Here is a 21712-nt window from a genome sequence, read left to right as displayed (position 1 = left end):
CTGAACCTTCAACCAATCAGCCAGCATCAACCAAGATGGAATTGAAGCCACAGGAGGGGATGTAAAAGCATTTTGCAGATCACAAATCGACTGCCTCATTCTTCTTCCGTTCAATAAGTGCTTATTGAGTGTCTACTATGTGCTGGGCATCGGGGATACAACAGTGGACGAAAACAGATCCTGTTCCTGCCGTCGTGGAGCGTTCAGCCTCGTGGGGACACCAAGGGAGCATAACCACAAACACATAGCTACAAACCTGGATATTGCTATGCGGGGAAAAGAGGGCCATGAGACTAACAGGAGTAAGGGGGGCTGGTTTATCCCAAACCGTCAGGGACGGCTTCTCTGAGGAAGTCAGCCTGAAGATCTCTTGACATCTGAAGGGTGCATAGGAGTTAACCAAGAAAGGAGTAGGAGTTCCTGGCAGAGAGAAGAGAATGTACAAAGGTCACACAACAAGAAGGAACGTGGCGCACTCAAGGAACTGAAAGAAGACAGGCATGGAGTGATGCAACAGGAGGCTGAATGGCAGAAATCAGCCTCGAGGGGCCCAGGGACCAGAGGACACAGGCCCCACCTCAGATTTTACAGACGTGGCCTCCCAGGCTCCAAAGTGACTGGCAAGTGGCTCTGTTTCCAGGGGTCCCTGCTCCAAACGGTCCATGTGGACATCTCACCCCTGTCCACTGAGTTCTCGTTCTCCCCCACAGCCCACCCTCCCTGCTAACCTCTCCTCGCCCTCCCCAGCATCAGCCCCTTGTCCACTTCTTGTCCGTGTCTGCCTTCCACTCTCCAGCGTCTTCCCATTCACCGCGGAAACCTGCTCAAGTTCTCCCCGCAACTTTCCCAGACAACCAGACTTAATTTCAAGACAACTTCTCCTCCTGAAGAGAAGGCGATCCCTAAGCGAGAAACAACCACCATTTGTCGAGGCTCATCACATGCTGTGCCAGGCATCACTTTACACATCTTTTGCATCCAGTCCTCACAATCTTATTGGGTAGCTACCGTCACGCCAGCTTTACGGTTGAGGAAATTGAAGGGTAGAGAGGGTAATTTCCTCAAGATGACACGGCTAGAAACTAGTTGAGCCAATAGTACCTTCCTGTTTGCAACAGGCGCTGCGCACTGTACTCTGACGCTGTACCGACGGCACAGCTACATTTCAAAAGACTTAAAAAGGAGCATGCCCTTGGCCTGCCTCGAAAGAAAGAATCTTGGATGCACACAAAAATTTAGCTGAAAAGATATCTGCAGCCTTGTCTATAATAGCAACAAAATTAGAAATAACCCAAAGATCCAACAACACAGGATTGGTTCAATTGTTGGGTGTTTATAACAAGAATCCTATGTGACTAGCTGTTAAAGTGATCGTGTAGAAAAATGTTTTATGTTCGTGATGTATGGTGCAGAAGAAGAAGTTGCAAAACGCTATTATGACACGGTCCTATTTTCATAAAAACTGCTGCATATAAACTCAAGAGTATAAAACTAAAGTGCGTATTGGAGAGGGAGAATGAAAAATGTTAACAGTGGTTATCTCTGTGATGGAATTGAAGGTGATTGTTATTTGTTTTTATTTTGGTTATCTGATTTTTCAAAGGTTTCACCATGAGCATCTATTTCTTTTGCAAAGAGGAGGGAAAGAAAGAAAAAAAAGAAAATCAGGAGGTGTTGAGCCTTCCCATTTATTATGTTCTGTTATCTATTAAAAAAACAAACATACTGCTCTGCTGGGAACATTTAAAAACATTTTTCCTGGGGCCGGCCCCGTGGCCGAGTGGTTAAGTTCACACGCTCCGCTGTGGCAGCCCAGGGTTTCGCTGGTTCGGATGGCACCGCTCATCAGGCCATGCTGAGGTGGCATCCCACATGCCACAACGAGAAGGATGTACAACTAGAAATATACAACTATGTACTGGGGAACTTGGGGAGAAGAATTAAAAAAAAAAACAACATTTTTTTCTTATTACAAAAGCAGTATGTGCTTGCCAAAAACAAAAAATCAGAAAGTACCAACAAGTAAAATGAAGATAAAAACACCTTCTAGTCTCCCCAGAGACAACGGATATTAGCACCTTCGTGACTGTTCAGAAGCCACATTTTTTTCCATATTTCCATTTCTGGAAACACAACTTTGGAATGAGGCTCACAGGTCCTCTGTGATCCCCAAATGCTCCTAAACTGGATTTGTCCGGATCTCGGACTGCATCTGGGATCCTGGAATAACAACTTACTTGGTGTAGACCCTGGCCTGATGGAGAGCACACGAGTCCCCATGGGTCACGGAAGACAAGAGCCATCAAGTGCAAGGACGGTTGGAGTGATTCCCACCGTGTTTGGGATTGCAACACCTGCCATTGTTGGATTTTGCAATCCTCCTTCCCCCTTGAAAGAGAACTCAAAGGAACATACAGTATTTGCATACTCTCTTTAGTACTTTTCCACACATGCAGCTGAAGGGAATTAAGCTTAATTTGGCTCTAAGACTGTCGTAACCCTCCTTTCCCCAACCCCTTGGACAATTGTTGGCAATCAGCCTGGAGCGTCCTTGGTCAGGGATGGGAATGGCAGCTTTGAGGCGCTGTGCAGACAGGTTCTGCCATGAGGGAGGCTACACTGGGCCTGGGAGTCCAGCTCCTGGGGCAAGATGTCTCTGGGCCATTCCCACACGTACACACTCAACAACAACGGGTTTCCAGGGCCCACCCTCCCCACGCCCTGTCCTCCTAAAGTCCCCCCTCCTGGGAAGGAGAGGAGGGAAGGCCCACAGCTGCTGGCACCTGGCCCCACTGGGTCCCCACCCTCCCCGCAGCCCTCGGGCAGAAAATGTTCCTAGAGCTGATGTGTGAGTCACACCATTCCTGGTTTCTTCTGATGTTGTGCTATCTGGTCAGGGCCCAGATCAGGGCCCACCGTCCCACCCCCAAACTCCGTGAATTGAGCTGAGCTCATTGCTATTCAATACGTTCAATCTTTCTTGAAACCTCAAAGATTTTAGAGACTCTATTCTCCTTTATCTACAGCTCTCTTCTCATAGATAATAATAATCAGAGCTTCTGTTTATTGAGCTTCTTACATGCCAGGCATTTTACAAGCACGGAATGCACACAAGTCTTTTGAGGTAGACACAATTATCCCCACTTCACAGAAGAGAAAACTGAGGCTCCAAGGAGAGCCATCTGCCCCAGGTCATGCAGGTGCTAAAAGAGACAGGAGTCAACCCAGACCTGTCTGACCGCAAAGCTCATGCACTGCCCCGGAAGGTCAGCACGGGAGAGAACTGAGAGATCATATAATCTTCCCCCATTCCATTTACAAGACAGCTAAGCTGGAAAACTCATTTACAAACTGTTATATAGCACTTACTATGTGCCAGACACTGTCCTAGCACTTTGCAAATATCAAGTCAATTTATCCTCATCATATCGCGATAGGATGGGCACTTATTTTTACAGAGGAGAAAAGCGAGGCACAGAGAGAAGAGTAAACTTGTACAAGGCCACACAGCAAGTGGTGGAGTCTGGATATAAACCTGGCTTTAGAGGCTGTGCTGCGTCGCTGAACCCTGGAGCAGAGATCCCCTCTCCTAATTCTTCATCCTTCCCACATCGCCACCCTCCTCCTCATCTTTCTAACAGACCACTCCAAACTTCCTCATCCCTCTCTGGGTGGTGGTGGTGTTCTCTTGTGAAACTGCTTTGTGAAACTACTTATTGTGCAAGGCTATATTGAATTACATCACTATCTAGATTCCCCCAAAGAGCTAAGAGGAAGATTTATCAAAGCAAAGGCTTGGAGTTGCTTCCGTAGAAACTAATTGATTAATTAATCCATTAATCAACAAGGGCTTGCCAGCAGGTTTCATCCCCAGCTCTGTGCTGGACCTTACGGGCGGGGTCTGTGAACACAAAGGCCACACAAACCTGGCCCCCACCCTCAAGGACACAACAGTAAAGCCAGTATGTGAGTGTGCACTCCGTGGGCCGGGTCTGTGCATAGCTGTATTTCAAAACATTCACATAGGAGAGGAGAGTCAGAAAGGGCGTTTTGGAGGAGGTGGACTCTGAAACAGGGCTTGAAAGGGGCCGGGTTTGGCTAGCAGGAAGGAAAAAAGCCGTCCAGGCAAGAGAAACAACAGAAATGTTTTCTGCATCCAAATAGATCAGATCCTCAGAAATAAACTAGAGAGAAAAAAAACCTGGGATTTTTATTCCGCCCAGTTTTGCTGTTTCCATCAGAGTGAGCCAAAAAATCTCTTCCCCCCAGCACCACAAGGGCGCTGCATCTGGAACAGGAAAAGTGCGGGCTGCCTCACGTGTCCAGCAGGGGGCAGAGCTGCTGCTTCTGCAGCTATGGCTCCGCACGATCAGAGAGAGAGGCGAAGGATCCCAGACTTCCCAACTCCGCCAGGAGGGATGCCCGGAGGCGAGCGGTGGGCACCAGTCTTCTCGGTCTGAGCTGCCTTCATATTCAGCCTAGAAGTTAGGGAAGAAATAGAGGAGAGCATGTAAGAGGAAGTTGGGTGAGACTGAAAGGGAAGCGAGCGCGACATTAAAGCGCATTCTCCCACAGGATCTAACCTCTATGTACCATGAAAAGACGTTCCAATGGGGTTTCCATGGCTTCAGGTTACTCATGCCTTCTGCTGTCGACTTGGCTGAGAAAAGGTTAATGCAAGGCTTGGGTAATTGAAAAAGGACCAACTGATCGTCTAAGACTGGTTTCAGGACAGCCAACTCAGGTTCTCTGGACAAGGGTAGCCATTCCAGCCACTACAGTCCTTCAATACAGGAGGAATGCTGGTTGTTTGGGGAGGACACCCCTCCTGGCCATCACCCCAGGCCCTAGTGTCATGCTGTGGGGCTGTGTATGGCTGTAGACGTGCCACTCGCATCCTTTAGGAGCCCTGAAGTCAGTATTTAGCTTCATTGTACACCCCACCATCTGAGCCAGGCAACAGGGTCCCGCAGCCACAAGAGCACAGGGAGTTAGAGGTGAGGTGCAAGGGACACTAATATGAAGCCCGGAAACCTGGCTTTCACCTGTCTCTAACTAGCTATGCAAGTTTGGAGGGGTGAACCAACTTCTCTGGGCCTTAGTTTCTCCATTTGTGAAACGGAAAGGCTGAATTAGAGAATAGTATGATGTGCGTTCCAGCTCTGAAATTTTGAAAAACAGACACTCCTCTGGCCAGAAGAACGGGGTAACGGGCAGGGGGATGGGGGCAGTGAGCCCGCGAGCCAGCAGCTTGAAGAGTTAACCCTCCGCCCGCAGTCGGCTCCCCAGCTGAGGCCACTGCGGCACTGCCCGCCCCGCCCCCGCCCTCCTGATCCGGCGGCACACACCCACGGCTCCCTCGGAGACTTCTGGAATCTCGCTGGATTCCTCCTAGGAATGCTTATTGCCCTTTACATCTGCAAATCGCTTTACATCAGCAACCCTGCTGCGCGATTATTAATCATCGCAATATTCCTCCTTCCGCCTATAAAAGGAATTGCGGGGGTCCGGATTTATGAAGGTGAACTCCGAAGGTAATTTGCCTGGGATTCATTCAATAATCAGTTACCTAAAGTTAATTAAACGCCTAATATGAGCAAGGCGCAAAGAGACACAAATCCAGTTACTGGGGGTCAGAATTGTAGGGGTCCTCAAAGAACTTCACTAACATTCCAACTATGTCATGGGGTAGGGGGGTAGTTAGAAGGTGAGGGACGGTCTCCCCTCACAAACCTGATGACACTGCTGCAACCATTACGCCTCCCCCCACCTCTCCATCCCCAGTTCATTTTACCAGGCTGGGTAAAGGGAAGTGACCTTTCCAAGGTCACTTATCCCCCGAGGGGGCAACTCTGATCCCACAACCTCGGACTTCAAAGCTTTCCACTGCGCCATGGGCGAGAATTTTATGTTCAAGCCTATAAAATATAAAATAGAGTTCGATGAGGGATGGCTGTTTTCATGATTTCCGGGCACAGAGTGGGAAAATCGTGATCCCAGCTCACCCACCCGGAAAGACGAGACAGCCCCAAATCTCGACTGCAGCCTCAGCAAGCAGTCCGAGTCCGGGAATGCTGGAGATCTCAGCGCTCCTCCGTCAATCCCCCACGCCCTCTCTCGGGGTCCCCAGCGCCCCCGCCCCTCGCCTCGGCTGGGGAGTCCGGGAAGGGGCGGGGGTCGCGCGGAACCGGCCGCCCGCGGCATTCCACGGGGGCGTGGCCGGGGCAGGGGGCGGGGCGGGGCGCGCGCCGGGCTCCCAGCCTCCTCCCGACGGGCGGCGCGGCGGCGGCGCCGAATATGGGCAGAGCGGAAGCGGCGGGCAGACGTCACGGCGCCGGGTGGGGGCCGCGCTGCTGGGCCGATGACGGGAGGCGCTGACGGCGCCGACGTGTCACCATGGAAACCAAACAGTAAATAGCAAACTCGCGAGCTCCTGGCACAGCCTGACCCAGCGACCTGGCCTGGAGCAAAGGGCCGGAAGCTGGGAAGGGCCAGGAGAAAAAACCTGGGCCTGGCAGACGGGGGCAGGGGCGCGGCGAGGGTGCCGAGAGGGCAGAGGAGGCGACGGCGAGGGAGCACCCTTTCTGGGAGGTCCCTGGGAAGCCAGCTCTCCCTCAGCCCGGGATCCAGCAGGGGCAGGTCAGGAACAGAAAGAAACCCTCCTGGATGGAAAGAAACCTTCCTCTCCTTTTTGAAGGGCTTCCTTCGGGCTGCAGGGGTGTTGGGGATATTGGTTTTGCTTCCTTTTTGCTTATTAGTGGCTAAGAATTCAGGCATTGGAGCCACACTACCCTGGACTCAAATTCCAGCTCCCCCACTCTACATGGATGGTCTCAAGGCGATCACAGTCCTTCCGTGCCCCCATATTATCTATGAAATAAGGTTGATAGCAGGACTTACCTGCGAGGTTGTTTTAGTGAATTACTATAGGCGTGTGTCTATGTGAGTGTTTTTGGAACAGTGTCTAGCACATTGTGAGCCCAAATTAGTGCTAGCTATTTATTTTTATTCCTAAGCACAGCAGTGGCTTACCTAATATTAGGCAACTACTAAATCATGTGACTGATGTAATGTTTTGTTTTTTGATTCATTTTTTAGTTTTAAAATAAATAATTTTAAAAGAATTTTCCATTTAAAGTTAACATTAAAATTTAATTAAATGTTTCCTGTATTCACTGAAATGTGCACTTACCAAATAAAAACATTACATGTCTCAGTTTGCACTGCTTCACTGTTGTAGATATTAAACATAAAAACTCTAAATGGTCGTATAGAATAACAGAACTGAAGGGACTCAAGGTCAGTATCTTTGTCTTTACAGTCACTGTGTTGTCTTCGTTTGTTTCAAATCTGCTGTTCAAACACAGTATTGTGTACTCCCTACCATAGGGTTGGAGACACACACAGCCCCCTAAAAGATCTCAAATGATTCTGAACCATTACAAACTCACCCTTAAAATGAAAGGACATAGTTAAGTCCATGGTTTGGAGACCAACTGTTAGTAGAACTGGGCGTTTACTTCCATGTAGAATACAATGCCTTAAAAGATAAGTCATTTTTTAAATGGAGCTTACATATACATTGTGAAAACTCAACAGTAACCCCAGCAACTGTTGAGAACTTAAAACAACCAAAGATTTTTTCAGGAAGGAGTATTTTGTCACTGACAATGTCTAGAATTTCCAGCTCATGGTGTTAATAAAAACTAGATCAACTTTAGCTGGTTTTATTATTACTTTTAAATTCTCAGCAGTTAATGTGACCCCTTGTGGATGACAGACCCTAGGGTGACCCCCAATAATTCCTGCCTCCTGATGTCTATGCCTTTGTATAATTCCCTCCCCTTGAGAGCAGGTGGAAGCCGAGACTTGCTTCTAAGCCATAGAATATGGCAAAGGTGACGGGATGTCACTGCTATGATTGTGTCACGATACATAGAGAGATATATATAAAAGACTCCATGTTGCTAGCACACACTAGTAGGTTCTCTTGGCGGGCTTGATGAAGTGAGCAGCCGTGTTGAGGAAGCTCACATGGCAAGGAACTATGAGCAGCCTCTAGGACCTGAGGGCAGCTTCCAGCCAACAGTCAGCAAAAAGCAGGGCCTTAGTTAACAATCATAAGGAAGTAAAGTCTGCCGACAACAGGAAGGAGCTCAGAGGTAGACCGACCGCTTCAAGCATCCAGCTGAGAAAGCAGCTCAGCTGACACCTTGATTGCAGCCTTGTGAGACCTTGCATAGAGGACCGAGCTGAGCTGTGCCCAGACTCCTGACCCACAGAGACTGTGAGATGATAAATGTGCGTTGTTTCAAGCTGCGGAGTGTGTGGTAATTTGTTATACAGAAATAGAACTTTAATCTGTCCTCTTTGCCTGCACCTGGGCCAGACTGCTCCCACCTCATGGCGCTTGGTGGGCTGCCGCACAGTGCCTGCACAGCTTAGGCCTTCCCCCAAAGGATGCGGTGTGGGCCCTTTCAGTGCGTCTCCACAGAAGCCATCTGATGTCAGAGTTTTGAAGCTGGATAGGGAGCTTTGAGATTTTTGAAGCCCACTCCTGATGTGGTAGAGGAAACAGTCTCAGAGAGGTTAAAGTCTCACCCTAGGTCACATAAGTACATATTTAGGGGCAGATTTTAACATTCTAGCCAAGCAGTTAAGCACTTTGGCCTTTAGAATCACAAAGAGCTGATTTCAACTCTCAGATCTGCTAATTACCAGTTGTGTGACCTTGGTTAACCTATTTAACCTTTTCTAGATCATTGTCCTATCTGTAAAATGAAGATCCTAATAATATCTGCTTCATAGGATTGTTGTGAGGACTAAATGAGAGCATCCATTCAACAAAAGAATTATCGTATGCCCATTATGTGCCAGTTACTAGAGGTAAAGTGATTAGCAAAGCAAATATGGTCGCCAATTTAGCATTCCCTGTAAAGCACGTAGCACAGCCTGACCCAGAGCAAGTGTGTGCGAAATGTTAGCCTTATCAATATTGTGTCCTAAGGCTCCAGCTTCTATCCCAACCACATGCCTCCAGACAAACTCAATAAATTCACATCATAGAACCTCTATCATGTAATTCCAGCTGCTTACATTGCCCCCCTGGGTATTCCACAGGTGTCGCAAACTCGACATGTGCAACACAGAACTTATCTTCTTGTCCCCCAACCCGCTCTTCTTCCTATGATCACAAAGTCATTGGTGGGACCACAAGCGTCCTTGTGTGTCAAGCCTGGCAAACCTGGGAGTGAGCTTGGATTCCTCCCTCTCCCTGACCTCCCACATCCACTCAGTCACCAAGTCCCGACAGTCCTACCCCCTAATTACCTCTTGTTCCCTCTCCATTCCCACCACCACTGCCTTGGTTCAGCCTACACACAACTGAACTAAGTAAATACCAGGCCCTTCATGATCTGGCCACAGTTACCTCTTCTTGACCCGTCTCCAGCCCCCTCTGCTTTGATGCTGCAATATTGATGTAAATGAAATCAAATGTACTTGTGTGATGCTCTATAATTTACATCTCCCACCCTCTCCTCCTCCTGCCCCCACGTTTTATAGTCCAGCAAAACCAAGTGCATTGTTTTATGAGTCTGTGCCTTCACAGTGCTATCCCTCTGTCTCCTGGAGTTCTTCCACGTGCCACTTGCTCATCTAGCAAACTCCATCTATCTTTGAAGCCCAGCTCAGAAGTCACCATCTCAGAGGCTCCCCCAGATGGAGTTCATCCCTCCCTCCTTCGTGCACGCCCTGCGCCTTGTGTCAGTTTACATTATTTCAGTGTAGTACGATGGATATGTTTATGTGTCTTTGTGCCTTACTAGACCATGAACTCTTTGAGGACAGGACTGTGCCTTCCTCACATCTGAATCCAGCACCTGATACATAGTAGACATCCAGAAACTTTCTGTTGAATGAGATGAAGCCCATGCTTGCTCCAGAGGGTATATGTTTTCTCCCCTGACCCCCTTCTCCCTAAATTATAAAGATGATAAATAACAGCTAACACTTCTATAATACATCTGTGTGCCCAGGCACTGTAATAAGTACTCTATGCATACTAACTTATTTAATGCTCACAACCCTAGGAGGTGGGTACAATTATTATCCCCATTCTACAGATGGGGAGACTAAGGTACAGAGAGGAAAAGTAACTTTCCCAACGTCGAGGAGCCAGGATCCGGAGCTGAGTCTACGCTCTGATTACTCTCCGCTATTGGAGGCAATTCCTCAAATCCAGATTAACTCGTCATATTGTTTTGATAAGTTTGGCTATGATGACAGTCTTATGATTGACTAAAAAGCCTGAAAACAAGTCATTGTTTCTGTAGATCTGACCACGAATCGCTCCCCAAAGTAAACGTGGCAGCATCTGGGGGCTGTGCCATTTACCCTTCGGATGATGGTGCTGCCCCTGGTTCCACCGCCTTTCACAGAGCTCCCCTCCTATGGGCCTGCTGCTAATGGAACCGACGGTCAGACCCCTCTGGGTTCTTATCCAAATCAACTGATTGAACCAAATCTAAGTGCCATGTCAGTGTGAGCTGAAAGTATAAAGGGCTTATTAATTAAGAAGAGCTGATGGCCACCGGGCCAGACAGCCTCCTTGGGACAATGACCGGAGCCCTTTCTGCTCTTTGTCCCCTTAGACAGCTGAACAATGCTTCTTGGGCAAAGGAAAGGTGGCTTAGTTAAGTCCTTGAGTGGGTGTGTGGAGCCATTGAAATGAATTCTGTTGCAACTAAACCGGTTTATGCTTCTGTTGCTTTCTCCTGTGTGCAAAGAAAGGGGAAACCTCCCCTGCCAGCACCCTTCGGGCACTTTGAACTCATTCATTAGGGTTCACTACACTTTATTCCCGTCTGCTTTTCCTCAGGTCTGGGCATATGCTTGGTAAATAAGGGTTATGATAATGACATTGATATTGATAACGATAGTGATAGCAGCTAACCTTTATTCTTCTATTCTAATGCAGACCAAATTGTAGGTTTTATAATTTAGCACACCAATTGCTAGGAACCCATGAATTCAAATGGATTTGTGTGGTAGTCTGAAAATTTTATAGCCATAAGAATGAAAAATATAGTTTTGTTTGTTTCTTTGAAGATGATTATACCTATATTTACATATGCATCCATTCTTCATTCGATATTGAAACAAATTTCTCAATGTAATTAGTCGAGAAGTGTGACTGATCTGCAGTATATTTGTATTTTTTGTACCCCTTAAAATTCCTTCCCAAGCTAGCTGGTTCCTCATCTTAATGTTGTAGAACTCTTGACGAGAATTTTTTTTAAACAAGGGGGCGTGCCCTTCCACTCAGGAAGAACTCTATAAAGTGAACAGTCGTATTCACTGTTAAGTTCTAGTTACCTCCCTTTAGACATTTTTGTAATTTTTATCTGCCTTCATTCACTCGTCCATCTTCATTCACTGAACAAGCATTTGAATGCCTAGTAGGCATTGGGGATACAGAGGTGATCAAGACAGAAAAGGTCCCTGCTCACGTAGAATTTGCGGTCCAGTGGTGAAGCACAGAAATTTGTTAAAACGGAAAAGAAAAGCTATATTACGTGTTGCAGGTAGTGAGATGTGCTGTGAACAATGAGGCAGGATAATGAGACAGTCATGGGGCAAGGGTGTATGCAGAAGTTACTCTAGATAGAATGGCCTGCGAAGGCTTCTTGGAGGGACTGTCCTTGACGCTGAGTCCTAATGACAGCAAGGAGCCAGCCTGAGAAAAGGGGCCCCAGCAGAGGTACAGTAAGTACCTGCAGCAGCAACACTCGTGCTCTGTGTCAGGGATGGAAGGAAAGCCATTGAGCAGAGTGCCTGTAGGGGAGGAGGCATGAGTGGAAAGAATCTGAGCAAAAAGAGGTTGATTACGTTGGCCTCAGAGTTCAGGTAATGCAAATAAGTGAAAAGGAAGAAGACGACAATGAGAAAAGAGAAGATCCAGGTGATAAACTGGGAAGAAGGTGGAGGTAGTGGGGTGGTGTAGAAAAATCTTCAGGTCTCTGGAATTAAATAGCTCCAGTCTGAGCACCTCCTGCTCCAGGAATTGTTACAGAAACCCCAGAACCAGCAATGACGTGACGGTGTGTATAGACCTCCTGGGGCCAGGTTAACCACAACAAGGAAAACACCACAAGGACCACTAGAAATATATAGTGATGCATAGTTCCCCTCCCTGCCGTTCACTGCCAAGCACATAGAAAGCCAGAAGGATAAAGAAATGGAGGAGAGCTTTGTAGTAGTCAGCCATAAAACGAGAGGTAGGAATGAGGTTTCAAAAAACCAGGCCTTTACACTTCAGCTAGACAGCCAGTATGCTGTGCTTGAAAATCAGAAAAGCAGCCACACACAGTACAGTTAAGGAATGGTCTTTGCTAACCCTTCTAAGATACCTAGACCACAGCTAACCAGCATGAACAGCCATTTGTTTGTTATCTGATCTCTGCTGGACCTACAACCAAAGCAGACCACTGCATATGAGTGACCGGCCCTATTGCACTACGGAAGTTTAACATGTCACAACTGCTCTTGATGTATATTGGATATAGGGCGGGGTTCATTGTTATGTAAGTATGTGAGCTAGATTCAGCAGTCTTCTTTCATAATTACTCTGCAAATGCAAAAACAACAAAAAAGAATTAACTCTTTAATATTTACAGCCAAACAACACGGCTTAAAGGACTCTGATAGTCAACATTCAAGTAATGCTCATATCTCATTTATTTTTTGAGGAATTTGATTATTCTGTGTTTGAAGGAGGTCTCATACACAGTTTAAAGGTTGATTTTTTGTTTGACTTTTTTTAATTTAAAAAACATTGAAACTTTAGATATTTCCTTAGAGTAATCATTTAAGAACTTTTACTTTGCTTCCGTCTCTTCTTTGTCCATTAATTAAAGATAGCATAATTGATTTACTTTCATTCACACGTGGAAAGTTGTTGTTGATGCAAAATTACTGTTATGAGAACAAATTGTTAAATGCTACCCTCTAATTTTGATAATTATGCAAGATGCAGGAATGTGCAAAGATGATGCAGGATCTACAATCCACTGTCATATGGAGATAAATATTTATTTTCTTCTACCCCTTTTCCAGCCAAAATTAATTAGCCGGAAGCACAATGGCAGTGCATTCACTCTGAAGTTGAATTGGCAGAAGAAAGCCAGAGGAGGCAGAGGAGGAATTCCAGGAGCCAAAAATGGAAGTGGGGTATGTGTTTGAAGCCAGATATAAAAGATATGAACTCGCTATTGCTCAATATCCTAACAGGGCCTGGAATAGGAGAATTTTGAGAATACCTGAGGAATATATTTCTGCTTGTTGAAATAGTACAGAATTTATTCCTTCATCCACCCGGCAAATATTCATTAACCTTGTATTATATACCAGGCACTGAGCCAGGTGTGGGGATCAACTGCTGAGCTAAACTAGACATTCTCCCCATCAGGAAATGACCCCCTTCCATCCTTATTCCCATCCCCTGCTGTTATATGTGCATCTTCTGCATCAGTCTTGAACATGCTGCCCTGAGACAGTTATTTTGTTGAGACCAGTGTAAGGCCATATCTTGTGGGTGGGGATCAGAGTCTTTCCCAAAGGAAGTTGAGGTTCCCAGTGTCAGTCATCCATGGGGCTTGTTGAATCCTGAGTCAGGAAAGGAGGATTTGGAAGAAGCCCTTCAGCTGGAAAGATAGGCAATTCCTTTTTTATCTTGATCCCATAAGAATGGTCAGCAGGGGGCTTGATGGGATGTCAACCCTATGGGGGACCCTATAACAGGCCTCTGAGAACACTATTAAAGAGATACCCTGTGGGGGCTGGCCCCGTGGCCGAGTGGTTCAGTTCGCGCGCTCCGCTGCAGGCGGCCCAGTGTTTCGTTGGTTCGAATCCTGGGCGCGGACATGGCACTGCTCATCAAACCACGCTGAGGCAGCGTCCCACATGCCACAACTAGAAGAATCCACAACGAAGAATATACAACTATGTACCGGGAGGTGTTGGGGAGAAAAAGGAAATAATAAAATCTTTAAAAAAAAAAAAAAAAAAAAGAGATACCCTGTGAACAAGTCCCTCTCCCTGGACCTTTAATGCAGTCTTGTTGATTCAGCAGGCTGATCTCAGCCGGGCTATGGTGAACCAGAGGAAGGGTCTGGGTCCAGGTCTAGACCAGGGCTGTCAAATAGAAAGTGGCTGACCATGGCCATTAGTCAGGTCCTCAGGAGCAGTCCAGTGTCCAGGGCTAGAGGTCCAGCCTCCCTTCTCCACCTGGGAAATCTCCTTTCTTGGGTTGTTATTACCATACATGTAAGAGAGCCAGCTGGTTCCCTAACAGGGTATATCACCTTGTTATTTCAGATCTGGGTGTTAGTTACAGTAACTCCATATTTAGTTGAGGTCATATTTAAAGGCTACAGAAAATTTACCCTCTGAACAGCAAACAGGCATCTAAGGCCACGTTCGTTAATCCCAGACAGACAAAAACAATATGCAAATGGTGTGCGATCTTTCAGTGCTCTTAAGAGTCTAAAGTAAGTTGCTTTCAAATGTCAATTACTAAGTGAGGAGCAGGGAGAGCACAGGTGAGAACATCAACCTCCACGGAACTGTCATTTTAAATTAAAACTTTCAGCTGGACAGAATGTGACACCCCATAGCCACTCGGTGATTTTCATTATCACCAAAGCATTAGAAGGCTGGCACTGAAGCTCCTTGCCCACCTAGCATGTGTTCAGACCTGGTCTCTGGCTTGCAAGCCTGGAGCCTGCAGGAGACCTGAGAGCAGGGCAGCAAGGGCGCCCCCTCCTTTCTTGGCGGTTTGTACATGTGCGTGTAAGTGCCCCATTATCAGAGGTGTCCAGACAAAGGTCATGTTCTTCTTTAAGATGATAAACTTTCTAAATTAAAGCTTATTCCGAGTTGTGTTGACTTCTTATTGAGCTATTATGTAATGTTTTATTTACTGAATGATTAACCATTATTTGTACTGTTTGAGCTCCCTTTCCACTTCTCAGCACCAGCGTTTTCTTCTCCCAGTAAAAACTGAATGTCAGGCATAGGATGTTAAAGAAACTTCAGAAATTACAATGCATTTGTCACTAAGGGATGGGACAATAACCCTCCTTTCCTCCTGAGAATGAAAATAACCCAACTAAATGTATGTATGTTAGAGTTAAGGACTGAAAAGTTGCTTTTTTTCTAACCAAGTAAACACTTTCTTTTAACCAAGACGCAGGTCAGCCTGATGGATGTGATAATAAGTGAGGAAGTTACGATTCCAATCCTAATAGTGAAATATTGAGAGAGTCTTTCATTCTAACCATTCTTCAATTTGCTCACCTTTAAGGTAGGAGGAAACCTTCACTTGACTTTGTGGGAACAAAAAGTTACAATGTGGTTTGTGCAGAGCTTAATTCTGTTTGCTAAAAGGATTTCTCTAAGATCAAGACATTTAAATTTAATATTAGCACGACTAGATTTAAACATTCCCCCCTTTGACTTTCCAAACAGAAAAAGAAGCAGGAAGACGTGTTCCCGCAAAAGCTATTGTACAGCGGGTTCCCGCCCCCACAATCTCTAATGAATCTCAGCATGAGCATTGCAACGTGAAGACACGTATTCATAAAATATTCCAGCATCAGCTCTAGAGTTTCCTTCTCTTTGATAAGGCATCCAACAAAGGGTGTGTCTCCCTCTAGGAGCTGCCCTTCTTGACAAACTGGTCTGCAACAAATACCTTTCCGAATCTTGCAACACTTCCAGAATGAAAAGAGCATGAGTTGATCGCATTCAACTTAAATGCTTTTATTGACAATGTCTTTGAACAATAAGCAAACAATGCTTAAATTTTTCATTCAAATTCACTTTCCACATGTCAAAAGACCTCAAGGTAGAAAAAAATAAAATAAAAATATAAATATCTGAGAATCCATCTTAATAAATAAATTAAAAACACAATAAAACGTTTTCATGGAAAACTGTTAATGTCAGAACATTCAGACCACCTCAACAATGCATGATCAGTAACATTACAATGGACATTGATGTTGAAGAAAAACTACAGTACATGGATATAGCTATTTATTTCTATCTACTAGAAAATAAAGTCATATCTTTTCTTAGTTTAATATTGGTCATTGCTAATCAGAACACACTATTGCCAGGAACACAGTAGTTATTGTTAAAATCAGCTGCACTAGATACAATTTGAAAATATCCAGCACCAGGTTAATTCCAATAATGAACCCAATAGATTAGTTAATGCTATGAGAAGACTAAAGAGAAAGAGAAAAGAGACACAGACCCAGGCCTGGCTCAACATGCTACTAACTACCAGCTCTCAGATGTGTCACTGGGAACAATACACACTCCATGCGTTTTGCTACATCTCCGGAAGAGGTAAGGACTTGAGTCCACACGTGGATGCTTTCAAGTCCTTGAGGCCCACAGCCTGGTGTGTTTCACGCACAGATAAGGTCTTCCCTAGGTCTACCGGAACCCTCGAGGGAAGACGTGTTTCTCCTCTCTGTAATGCACCAACTCGGGCAGTGGCGCTTGTGTGTGCCTGCTGCCTCCCCTCCCTGCCTGCTCACAGGGCCAGCAGCGTGGGTGAGCTGAGCGAGTCAGAGGAGGGCTCATTGCTGCTGCTGCCCTTGCGGTGGGCAGCCGCACAGCTGGGGAAGGAGTCAGCCTCGGGGTAGGTGAAGACGAAGGAAGACGTGTAAGTGGTGCAGCTGGGAGTACAGGTGACCACCGGAGTGCACAGGGGCTCCAGCTCTGAGGCCAGGGGCCCCATCCCCAGGGAGCCACCGTGCAGGGGCTCCCAGTCTGCTGCATAGAAGGAACCAGACAGGTCCATGTCTGGCACAGAGCGGGCGGTCTCAGAGCCACTGGGCCGGGACGATGCTGGGAACATGAAGTCATCAAAGGGCTCAGCCTTCAGCTCCATGCTGCTGATGCTCTTGACAGGCTCCACTGAGGGCTTGGGCTCAGGATCGTTAAGGAGGGGCAGGGTGAAGGCCTCCTCAGATTCAGGGGTGGCAGCCTCAGGCAGGCCCCCACTCAGATCAAGGGAAGCCACAGACATCTCTTCTGGGAAGCCCAGGTCATCGGGGATCTTGCAGGCAGGCCGGTGAGCTGCCAGGATGAACTCTAGTTTTTCCTTCTCCTTCAGAAGGTTGGCAATCTCGGTCTGCAAAGCAGACTTCTCATCTTCTAGTTGGTCTGTCTCCTGTAGACAGAGGGAGAAAGCAAAGCATAAGACACAGTCTTACTCAAGGACACTGCACCTCTGTGCCCCATCTCCAACTTTCCCCTTAAGTTTTAAAAAGGAGTGACTCCAGGGCTCTACCTACCGCTTGGAGTGTGTCAGTCAGCTCCCTCCTCCGGTTCCGGCATTTGGCTGCAGCCATCTTATTCCTTTCCCTTCGGATTCTCCTTTTCTCTTCTTCTTCTGGAGACAACTAAAAGAAAAAAAAGACCAACATTCAATAACAGTGTCTGCCATCAGCTCCAATCACCCGCCCCAGGGAAACTGGCTCCTGCAGCTTCCCAGCTTCCTGGCACTTTTTCTGTGAAGCCATTTCTAACCTGCAGTTGCAGGCTGGGTGTGACTTGCATTTCAAATAAGATCCTCAGCAAGAGAAGAGAAGGAAGAGCCCAGGATAAAAGCATGAGATAGGAACCTATTAGGGCATTTCTCAGGGTGCGACTATCAGAATACGACTTGGGATGGAAAGGGCTTGAAGCCAGTGTTCCCTGTTCAGGATGTGCGGTCAGTTCCATCCGAAGCTTCACCCTATCCACTGTGCTCCCCATCTCCACCAATGCCTACCCCTCTGCAGAGAGATGGTGCAGAAGAACTCCTCACCTGTTCCACCTTGCCCCTTCTGCCAATGCTCTGAGCTCTGCCTCCTGTCATGGTCTTCACGACTCCCGTCCTGGAGTAAGCCCCAGCCGAGGGGGTGGGGACTCCATAGGGGTGAGGAGCTCTGGTCTGGGATGGGGCTACCGAGGAGACCAGGGTGGGCTGCACCAGCCACTGCAGGTCCGGGCTGGTCGAGATGGCAGTTACCGTTGGGATGAAGTTGGCACTGGAGACGGCCAAATCCGTGCAGTAGTCCTAGAACGAAACAGAAGGGGAAAGCTGATGTGAGCAAGCAGGTGCCAAACACAGGTGGAGCGGAGCGAGTTGAGTTCCCAGTGCCGCATGCAGCAGGGAGAGAGAGGGAGGAGAAACGGTCCTGCCAGGGACTGCTCATGTCTTTTTATATGCCCCTCATCCTGGATGAAAGGTCTCCCCCTTTCCACCCAAGAATTCCGCAGCGCAGCGCCTTTCTCCTCCATCCCGCTGCCGCGTTCCCGTTATCCCTTCAGCATCACTCGCTTGAAAGGGGGTTTGTTATAAATATCCCTGACGTCTGCGCTGACGCAGGCGCCGCTCCGGAGTCTCCTGAATGAACTCGCTTTTTATCAATGAAACTGCCTTACACACCCGCCTGCTTCACCCTCCTCCCCCGCCCCTCCTCCCTGCTCCAGGCTGCGATGGGAGGGGGGATTGCCGCTTTCTGCCGCCTCCCCGGAGGAGCCAGGCTCTAGTTAGCGAGTCTTTGCTCGGGATACGTTTGCCCCAACTAATGTCAGAGACCAGCCAGAGAGCACGGGCCGGCAACAGCTCAGAAGGAGCCTGCCGCGGGAAAGGAGAACCAATTCCTACTATGACAAGCGTGCCTGCGCTCCGAACGAGTCCCGCACTCCCGAGATAGGGCTGCTCCAGCCGGGGCAGACTCCCTCCCGAGCGAAAGGGGTCCCTGACTCGTCTTCCTGAGCGTCCCGCCCCCGAGTCTCCTCCCCGGTAACCCCGAGGCCGGGCCCGGCCGGTGCGCATAGCCAGCCTTACCTGCGCATTGACCGGAGAGCCCATACTGGAGAAGGAGTCGGCCGGCGAGTGGTAGTAGGAGAGACTGTCCCCGGCCGGGGAGGCGCTGCTGCAGCGGGAGGATGACGCCTCGTAGTCGGCGTTGAAGCCAGAGAACATCATGGTCGCAGTTAGTCAAAGCCGGGGCGAGGGGCTGAGGGGCGGAGACAGGTAGGAGCGGTGGGGCAGAGCTGGGTAGGAGCGCGGTCACTGCTCGCTCGCTGCGCCGCCGCCGCCGACTCTGTCTCAGCTTCTCGGCTGCTCACTGCAGATGCGGTTGGAGTACGAGGCGCCGCAGCCACTGCTTTTATAACAGCATTTTATGAATGAGCCCAACACGTCATGGGCGCAACCATCGCGGCGCCGCAGGGGTGGCTGGCGGACCTGGACACTTCTGCCACCTCCTTACTGCCTTCGCCGCCCTCGCAGCCCTCTGCCCCCCGTCTTGTTGTGTTTCTTTATCTAATGGGCGTTTAACAATCTGGGTCTTAGGGGTCTCGTGGACCCCCCGAGATGAGGGATTTCGGGGATGTCTCCCCCCACGCCCGCAGGGAACGGCCGTGGAAACCTGCTGACGCAGATGTCCTAATATGGACATCCTGTGTAAAGGGGGGGAGGATATTGACGGGAACTGCTTGCCGGCTGCAGCCAACACCAAGGGTGCAGCGCGGGGGGAGGCGGGGGCCGCGGCCGGGGGAGGGGAGGCGGGAAAGGCGGAGAACGCGAGCGAACATTCGCACCTGGTTCAATGCGGACCCTTGTTCCCCCGTGGGGTGGGGGATGGGGTGGGGGGTGCCTTTTTACCAGTGTACAGAAACCAGAGAACAGTTCTTGAGGCTCAGGTATAGGAGAAACAGGTACACCGCCCCGAGGGCTTAAGCCTCGGCCCCCGAAGGAATGCGCCTCCACCCTCATTCCCAATTCTAGCCCTAATTCGGCGGCGCAAACCGTGGAAGCAGATACTTACGCCCTTCCCTCAAGCCCCCGGGCTCGAGCAATACTGGGACTGTCAACTGCGTTTGGAAGCAGAAAGTCGGGGGATTCAAAATAAGAGAATACGATAACCTACTTTATCTACCATGCTGGGTATTTTAATTTTAATTTTTTTGTTTTTAAGGAAAAAGGCGCATTTTTTTTTCTCGGCCTTATACGGGATATTAGTGTTACTGTCAAATGCTTGAGACTCTGGCCAGTAAACATTGTGCAGAACCTCCATGCAAGGATGTCTGAAGGGTTCGTCTGCCTGGTTCTGAGGGGGGCCCGGGGCATGGGGTGGGGGTGGGGGTGTTATGGTGACAAGGTCGTCAGTTAGGGGTACCAAGTGAAGTGAGCTCTTGGGGGCCCGCAAGTCTGAGCTGGGGGGGGGGGGGTCAGTCCCCCAAGAAGCTGGACTTACACTGAGCCCGCAGCGGGTGATTTTCCAGCGCGGACTTGGAGGAGGGAGGACCGGGGGCGCTGGAAGGACCGTGCCCAGCAGCGCCCAGGCCGGAGACCTGGGTCACTGAGATCTCAGGCGCTGCTCCGTGGCCTGGAAAAGGGGGCTTTGGGGCGGCAAGGTGCTCGAGGAGTGAGCTGCGCCCCCAGACACCCCCAGACTCCCCCAGCTTCCTGCTCCTTGCAAAGGACAGCAGGGGTCACACTGCCCCGGCTGGATCCTAGCGCCCCGGCCACCTCCGGGGTGCGAAGCCGCAGGTTTCCGCAGAACCTCTGTGTCCCTTCCCCCACTCTTCGGGCCCCGTAATCACGGTGGGCACCTGGAGAGGGCGAGGTGGGATTAGGGCAGCGGACAGATCCTTCGGGACGCGGGGGGAGCGGGACCGCCGACCTGCCTCCTGCCGCCGCACCCCGGAGCCAGGCGATCCTGCTATAGATAGTAACAGGGAAGCGGCTGTTTACAGCAACACTGCGCCGCCAGGGCCGTCTCCAGGCGACGCCGCCCTCCCTCCTCGCTCCCCCGGGGCCTTGGCCTCCCCGGCCGGGCTGCGGCCACTCCCGCCGCCTGACATCATCCGCCGGGTCCGGGGGCTGAGTGCGGTTCGCGAGCTGCTGTGCGCTACCCTCCATTCTTAGAGATGCGAACCCGGCAGGAGCCGGGAGCTCAGGGAGGCGGGGATCCGTGGAACTGGGCCACTAGCTATTTTTGCACTCCCTGTCACAGGCAGAGGTGAAAACAGAATTTCATCATTGTATGTCACTGGTTTATGTTGGTGGGAATTAAGGCCGGTTTTTTCTCCTCACTTTAAAAAGGGGGAAAAGGAAAAACACATAATATATAAACACAGACTTCTCAGAGCTGCTCTGAATCCTAAACAATTCTGTGGCCTTCAGTTCTGTCATCTGCCAGGCCTCTTTACTGTCCTTGATTATTTAAGGAAAAAAATCATAAAGGCAAATCTCTCTCTCTTATTATTAGCTTCGGACAAAGTAGGTCAAGCTTTGAATTCCTGGGTCTCGGTTTGCCTTCCATTCATAACTGGATCTCAGGCCACTTAAGAGAAAACCCAGAATGATTTCATTTACTTCCCCTTCAGAGTCTGGAAGCAGCTCAGGCCAACACCTAAAGGATGTGTCAAGATTTTATATGCAGGATTTCTCTCATATATCACTTGTCCTGCCTTTGCCAACACATAAAAAGGGAAAGGGTGTTTGGGTGAACCTGTCTCCTGGAGAAAGCTTAACTCTTTCCTTCCTGGCACCATTATGACCAGAGAGTTGGAGACAATAAATCCATCCTCTGAAAAGGACAGAACCATTCTTTCTTTCATTCATTCTTTCTTT

At 48.8% G+C, this 21712-nt stretch overlaps 1 protein-coding gene, 2 long non-coding RNA genes and 1 pseudogene across 4 annotated transcripts; 2 read left to right on the top strand and 2 right to left on the bottom strand.

Moving 5' to 3' along the window:
- Nucleotides 1–4185: 4185 nt before the first annotated feature.
- On the bottom strand, nucleotides 4186–6221 carry LOC102150487 (uncharacterized). Its single transcript, XR_002803542.2, has 4 exons — nucleotides 6010–6221; nucleotides 5795–5918; nucleotides 4594–4660; nucleotides 4186–4478 (listed from the first exon to the last, which is right to left on the bottom strand). It is a non-coding gene; the product is annotated as an uncharacterized lncRNA (long non-coding RNA).
- LOC111770350 (uncharacterized) lies at nucleotides 5399–15959 on the top strand. 2 transcript variants are annotated; one of them, XR_011432030.1, is made up of 4 exons: nucleotides 5399–5534; nucleotides 13117–13230; nucleotides 15248–15364; nucleotides 15529–15959. It is a non-coding gene; the product is annotated as an uncharacterized lncRNA (long non-coding RNA). The 2 variants fall into 2 exon arrangements; XR_002803543.2 differs by lacking the exon at nucleotides 5399–5534 and adding an exon at nucleotides 6318–6639.
- LOC138920599 (protein CDV3 homolog pseudogene) lies at nucleotides 11819–12485 on the top strand (annotated as a pseudogene).
- Nucleotides 15807–19496, bottom strand: FOS (Fos proto-oncogene, AP-1 transcription factor subunit). The gene is made up of 4 exons (XM_001491972.5): nucleotides 18917–19496; nucleotides 17888–18139; nucleotides 17373–17480; nucleotides 15807–17248 (listed from the first exon to the last, which is right to left on the bottom strand). Exons 1-4 carry the CDS (start codon nucleotides 19055–19057, stop codon nucleotides 16607–16609), a joined length of 1143 nt encoding a protein of 380 aa, XP_001492022.1. The 5' UTR covers nucleotides 19058–19496; the 3' UTR covers nucleotides 15807–16606.
- Between the last annotated feature and the right edge of the window lie 2216 nt (nucleotides 19497–21712).

This window comes from Equus caballus, chromosome 24 (genome assembly GCF_041296265.1).
Source record: "Equus caballus isolate H_3958 breed thoroughbred chromosome 24, TB-T2T, whole genome shotgun sequence".
Taxonomy (NCBI): domain Eukaryota; kingdom Metazoa; phylum Chordata; class Mammalia; order Perissodactyla; family Equidae; genus Equus; species Equus caballus.
This window is presented reverse-complemented; position numbering and strand designations above follow the sequence as displayed.